This window comes from Neodiprion pinetum, chromosome 6 (assembly GCF_021155775.2).
Source record: "Neodiprion pinetum isolate iyNeoPine1 chromosome 6, iyNeoPine1.2, whole genome shotgun sequence".
Lineage (NCBI taxonomy): Eukaryota > Metazoa > Arthropoda > Insecta > Hymenoptera > Diprionidae > Neodiprion > Neodiprion pinetum.
The window spans coordinates 18,423,150-18,430,138 of record NC_060237.1 but is presented as its reverse complement, the minus strand read 5'-3'; the positions used below and the strand labels follow the sequence as shown (position 1 = coordinate 18,430,138).

The following is a 6,989-nucleotide window of genomic DNA, read 5'->3' as shown; positions in this document are numbered from 1 at the left end:
TCACCTCTCATTTGTTCGTCAAATTAAAAAAAACATTTGCCAATTTAATTAATGAGAGTAAGTTTTTTATATTCTCCGGTATTTTAAAACAGACGTAGTTGATTACAAACAAATATACAAACGCGTGTAACACGATCCAGCCGATTCTTGGGGTTTTTGTTAGCACGTATCAACTGCAATAGTGCAGTACTAAGTATAAGTATGTTACTATTTATCAAAATGTACACTATTTATATAAATAAGGTATTAAACAGATGGTTAATGATTACAAAAGTTTTGCCAAAATATTACAACTATTCCTGATTCAAATTAAAACAGTCTTGGATTGAGAATTATTTTGCTTCTTTCGGTCCAAGCATTTCTTCAGGCCTGACCCAAGCATCAAATTGCTCCGCAGTCAAACCATTTTTCAACGCAGATTCCTTTAGAGTCAAATTCTCCTTATGAGCTTGTTTAGCAATTGCGGCAGCCTAAAAAAGTGACGAGAGAGATTATTTTGAAGTTACTGCTATGTATGGAATGAACAATTGATTGAAAAAAAAAACTTTACTAGTTTGATCAATCTCTATTTCACCAAACATTCAAAACTATTTAGAATACTCCTTACCTTATCATAACCGATATGGTGGTTCAAAGCAGTAACCAGCATCAAACTCTCGTTCATAATTTTTTTGATGTTTTCTCTGTTAGCAACAATGCCTTGTACGCAATTCTTCGTAAATACTGATGCAGCATCTCCCAGAAGTCTAGCAGATCTCAACGTATTAGCCACCATTACAGGTTTAAAAACATTCAATTCGAAGTGTCCATTACTTCCGCCAATTGATGTAGCAACGTGATTACCCATAACTTGGGCACAGACCATTGTAATCGCTTCGCACTGCGTGGGATTCACTTTTCCAGGCATTATCGAACTACCAGGCTCATTTTCTGGAAGCGAGAGCTCACCCAGACCACAGCGTGGTCCGCTACCAAGGAATCGCAGATCGTTAGCTATCTGAAAATCGAATTAAAGGTGTTGTCATTAAAAATACCTAGGCAACCAAGTCAGCTGTATTTGTAGTTAAAGGAAAAAAGGCCAAATTTATTTCAACAAATAACTTAGAGGTTCTTACAGAAATTACGAAATTAAACAATAAATGCCGTGCATTGGAAGACAAAATTTTTCAAGTTATTTAGTGCTGACCTTCATGATAGATACGGCAACTGTATTCAATGCTCCATGTACTTCAACTATAGCATCATGACAGGCTAAAGCTTCGAACTTGTTTGGCGCTGTTACAAAAGGTAATCCTGTAAGGCTTGCAATTTTTGCAGCCGATTTTTCCGCGAAGCCTTTGTAAGTATTTAATCCAGTACCAACTGCCGTGCCTCCAAGAGCCAGCATGTATAATCTCGGTAATGTATCTTGTACTCTTTGAATTCCAAATTCAATCTGTTGTGCATAAGCTAAAAAAAATTAAGTTAATAAAAGTTAATCGGTAATATTTTCCATCGTTTCATATAACCATGAATACGTAAATGTATGAATAAATAAAATTGTCTGTTGTATACATATCAAAAGCCTCTGTGTTAGTGATTCACTGTTAGATGCAAGAAGATCATTCACAAACACAGTTATATAAGAGTAATCGACGAAACTCTTCAAATATTTATAGTTGTACATGAAAATTCTCTGAAACTTGATAGATAATATTTCGGAATAATTCAGTTTTATATTCAACCAACGAAATTGCGTGTAATAAGACACAGTTTTGGAATATCAAATAATTTTCCGCCCATTTCACACAATTTATGTTCTTGATTTGTGCTATTACCTGAAAATTCTTGGCCCAAAGTTAATGGTACTGCATCTTGAGTGTGGGTACGACCAATTTTGATGATATCTTTGTACTCGTCAGATTTGGATTTGAGTGCAGCATGAAGTTCTTTGAGACCAGGCAACAATATTTTGTTAATCTCTAAAGCAACGGCAATGTGCATCGCAGTGGGAAATGTGTCGTTAGAACTCTGCGACTTGTTCACATGATCGTTAGGGTGAACTGGTTTCTTTGATCCAAGTTCTCCTCCTAGCATTTCAATTGCTCGATTAGCAATCACCTGAAATTAAATAACAAATAAGTGTTTCACTTTGAGTACAAAATTTATTATACGCAAAAAAATGACTTGAACAACTCCATTATTGTGCCTAACAATAACATTCATCAGCTTTTATCGTATTAATCATATGATCTATATTCTGATATTCGGCTCTATGCGGTACAAACATGAAGCTATAATACTAACTTTACATTGTGCAAAAACAGATGAAACCATAGAAAAATAGTTGCATTTTCGAAATAAAGCCAAATTACCTCGTTGGTATTCATATTGGTTTGAGTACCAGAACCTGTCTGCCAAATGACCAGAGGAAAATGATCATGATATAACTTTCCACTGATCACTTCATCAGCTGCTTTGCTGATAGCATCTGCAATTTTCGGATCAAGTCCATACTCTTTATTTACTTCTGCTGCCGCTTTTTTCAATATTCCCATAGCACAAATAACTGCGTACTGAAAAATAACATAAGTAATTAAAATTTTAGGCACTTATTTCTTACATTTGAGTATGAAAATCTATGAATATCATCCCACTGCTTAAAATGGAATATAAAAATTTTGTTATGCTTAACTGACGTCATTTGAATGTTACATATCGTAATAGTCTATTTTCGATTTATCCATACTTATACAGGTTTAATGTTCTCGGCAGTCGGATGAGAGCGCAGATATAGCTAGCTGAGGATCTACTTGCTTTTGTTCATACTTGTTCACGTCGCGATAATCGGGTGTGATTATTATCTGAGGACCCTATACTTCACATCTGTTTACATCCACATGTATTGAACGTATCCAAAATACGGTCTACGCGCACTTGCACAATCTCAGACTATTATTGTGACACTAACGAATGTGAATAATAGGAAACGGAGCCTCAGCTGGTTGAAGCTGCTCTCTTATTTGACCCCAGAAAAGATTGACCCTGTATATTAAACTAAAATTGAACAAGGCACGTCTTTTTCTATTGCTTTAATACCAATATATGCAAAGAAATTATGATGGCAACAGAAACAGCCGGCATTCAAAAGGTCAGAGCAATTAAAATGCCATACTTATTAAATAATTTGCAATTTAGATTTCCAATTTAAAGAAAATGAAGATTTATTTACTGCATCATTTTGTTAAACTAGCCAGATGAATTTCAATGCTGCACTTAATAATTAGCTTAACAAATATACTATTACTAAATTTAGCGGGCTTTCAAACATACTAGGTGTAATTATATTATACTCACAGGCATACGCTCCGAACTATCTCCAATGGGGAAGTTGAGTACCGATCTGAGGGTTTGGGCACCGTAATATTTATCATTTGGAACTTTGAGCTCTCCAAAAGTGTCTCTTTCTATCCTGTAACCCTTGTTAGATTCCTGAAATAAGAATCGTTCACTGACCGTTAGTATAAATAGTAATTGCTTCAATAGTCGCCAGAAATGTGTAATATGATCATGCGGAACGAATGCTTATGGCTTTAGATCGTAGAATAATAAATTTAGAGTAAATTAGTATACAAATATCAGGTTATGAAATACATAGAAATTTCTTAGCAATACCAGGACAATGTATGAGCGCTTTGGGAATTTAAATTAAGCATCATGAAAAAATAACTGCAATATTGTGATGGTTAATTTAGTTACCAAACGAGTTAACCAACCATTGTGCAATACTGATAAGGGAAACCTCTGACACGTATAATGAGATGCTGGTCCTATGATTGGTACAATTAGACTGGCTGCTGGAGAGCTGCCTGGCTTTCACGTTTTGTACAAGTCAACTAACTATTGCAAACATCCAACTGATATATGAGCGAAAGTGTAGTAACGACCTTGGTGCAGCTGCTTTTTTTAATTTTCATAGATAAGGTGGAATTAATGAGTAAATACTTGATTTCTCAAATGGACTTCCCAAAATACAGCTATTTAAAATATACAATTCCTGACTTTCTGATTATTGTTCAAATACAATTGACCCATTCAATTTTACTCATGACTAAAGGTTATCTTAAGATTTCGGTTGCACAAAAAACTTGGAAAGAGACAACTTCTGCCGGTTTGCGATGTTCCATTTTTCTATTGTACAAAAGATGGGTACGAATAATTGTTTAAAGCTATGCTACACTATTTTTGTATCGGATATCCATATGTTTTCAGATGGGTTCACATTTTTTGTGTTTTGCCTAATAAGATTAGAAAGAAGTCCAAATCCTTGAACATCTTTCTTAATAGCTACATCCCGTTAGGACTAGTGCCAATCCTTGAATGTGAAATAGTTGCCAAAAAAATTCATATAGATTAATGAATAAACCTAATTCAAATAATGTTTTAAATACTATATATTCAGTTACAATAAGAAGGTGTGTTATACAGCGAATTTTGAATTCAGCAATGTTTTCCTTTAAAGACTACTAATTATTGATTATGGCCTTACGTTCCTATTTCCACATCAGTGTTGCAATGAATTTATTCTGAAGTCGTCATTTGATAAACATTCATAAGCATTGCTCAATTACAGTGCACAAAAAACAAATTCTATGATAATCAGTACACGGGTCGTTGACTCATTGTCAGTATAGGTTCAATGAACGGTAAACACGTGTTAACTCTGAAATTTTCAAAAGATAAATTCACGATTAAATGTTGATTATATTAGTCTCAGATATGTTTATGAAAAATCTTGGTGTTGATAAAACCGCTGCAAATTGTTGTCATGCAAAGACATCGACAATACATTGTCCAACTTTGTTATGGGAGTAAGATTATTTATGAATACCTCTAATGTTATAGAAAATTATATATTACGTATGATAATATTCATGTTTACGAAAATATGGATGCTGAGTTAAATTTGTCAGCGATTGACTTTTCTAAACAGAATAAAGGAAGTAATTTTTTGATTTAGAAAAGTGACTGACCAGTGATTCACAGGATTTACTGTACGTCTAGAACAAAAATTGATGACAATTTTTTTGTTTGCTACCTTTTGTGTATAAGTTTTTGACTTGCAAAGAACATAACTTGAACAAAGCCTTAGCGCACATTACAAAAGATAACAAAAAATTGAACCGGTCTTTATTTCATCAAAATAATGACAGAGTATAAATTTTTAGGTGAAATCAATACACATCCATATTCACTATCCGAAACATAACATAATTGATAATTTTTCTTCTTCTTTCTGGTAAATTATTGGAATTGTACAATTTCGGGTACGTAGTCAATTCCAATAAGAATTACATTGGTGTGGTTATGTAAAAGTAATGTGACAGTAACTGGTGATGCTGCAATAAGTCATTTGATTAAGCTGAAGCACCGAATGTTTATATAAATATACTTATTTATAATTAAATGCACGATGGAAAATATTTTCTAACACAATACCGAAAGATCCTACCTTTGAAAGGTTACATGGACCCCGACAAAATTCAGCCATTCTGATATTAACGACACCGGCGATTTTCATGAAATGCTGTCCACCGCCGACCACTGGGCGGAACCTCAATAAGTTTAAAGCCATTTTGTTTTTTAAATATTTGAAATCGGCGAGAAAATAACTGACGGCCGTTACAATATTCTTATTGTCACACAACCGCCGGTGCCGAATTGCATAAGATCTACTCTCGCCAGGTTTTCGCAGAGTGCAGACGACAGAATTTCAAGGTCATCACATGGTATAATACGTCACTCAAAACATGTAATTGCTACGGCCGTAACAATATTTTTACTGATTTGTTGGAAGCTGTCGAGTAAAGAAAATTATCGTAGGTATGTATGCACGTATAATTGCAGAGGTATTAATTTCTCTTTCATCTCGTTCATCTTGATTTCCCACACGCGGTAAATGACATTCTCCCTACCGCCAATCAGAGCTCTTGCAAGTGAATTCATTACTTTTTTTCATCATTGTCCCGCCAATGACACAAAAGATGGAGTTGGATTTACGAATGAAATTCTCGGCGGCAGCGGATGGACAAAAGCGTGGACAAAAGACGAAAGTAAAATTAGGCGCATTGTCAAACCGCGTTAATTCGAATTGTTGCGATAGGCCGAGATCACTGCTGTAAACAGTAATTTAAATACAGAACACGGAAAAATACTCGCGTTAAACCTATTGGCGTTTACGGCGAGTTATACGTATACGACGTTTCGTCAGAGGTATCAAATTTAAAATCTCAGACAAGACTAGTTCTAAGAATGCTCCGTTGCTCACGTCAACCTTGCAGCGTTGCTTGCAGCACTGATTTTCACTGAGATTTCACCGGCTCACCTGTAAAAGCATTCTTTTTTTTAACGAAATCCAACACATCTTTATTTAGAATGAATCAATGTATAGGTGTACTGAAGCCGATAAAACCTTACTCGAAGAAATGCGGCCGAAGTATAAACAGTCATTGCAGTTTAATGTTTACTAATTTCTCGTAGTTTAGCAGATTCTGAAAACGTTCGTAGTAGTGCTTAAATTTATAATGTTGCATTACTTTTCGTTCTTCAGTCAACCGTTGACTGAAGAATATAAGTCAACGCTTTTGGCTTCTCTGCATCGCGACCACTCGAATGCAACGATATAGTAGCTGACATACTGTACGAACGTGAGTAAAATTTGAGATATATTGTATGAAGTATAATACGTACAAAGAATTGTGTTATACACCCATTTGAAGGCCATGCCGTCATGTATAGGTATGTATGATGTAGCTATAGATACATCTGGCTGTATGTATTATATGTACATACGTATGATTGACTTTCGACAGATAATACGTCAGAGTCGTTTTCTCAGAGTCTACAAGCTGCCTTTTGCAGTGACCTCGTTGTTGATTTTTACCGACTACGTCAGACGCCGGCGTGTAATCATGACGTATATATAATCAATTAATTTCTCGCAGGTAGGG

The 6,989-nt window shown here is 35.0% G+C and overlaps 1 protein-coding gene across 2 annotated transcripts; it reads right to left on the bottom strand.

The window, feature by feature from the left end:
- Nucleotides 1-43: 43 nt before the first annotated feature.
- Nucleotides 44-5,757, bottom strand: LOC124222121 (fumarate hydratase, mitochondrial). Of its 2 annotated transcripts, none has more exons than XM_046632744.2 (7): nucleotides 5,492-5,757; nucleotides 3,337-3,471; nucleotides 2,355-2,555; nucleotides 1,818-2,100; nucleotides 1,187-1,449; nucleotides 608-997; nucleotides 44-470 (listed from the first exon to the last, which is right to left on the bottom strand). In XM_046632744.2, the coding sequence occupies exons 1-7, from the start codon at nucleotides 5,612-5,614 to the stop codon at nucleotides 333-335; spliced, it is 1,533 nt and encodes a 510-aa protein (XP_046488700.1). In that variant the 5' UTR covers nucleotides 5,615-5,757; the 3' UTR covers nucleotides 44-332. The 2 variants fall into 2 exon arrangements, with proteins under 2 accessions (XP_046488700.1, XP_046488701.1); XM_046632745.2 differs by lacking the exon at nucleotides 5,492-5,757 and adding an exon at nucleotides 3,756-3,879.
- Nucleotides 5,758-6,989: the final 1,232 nt, after the last annotated feature.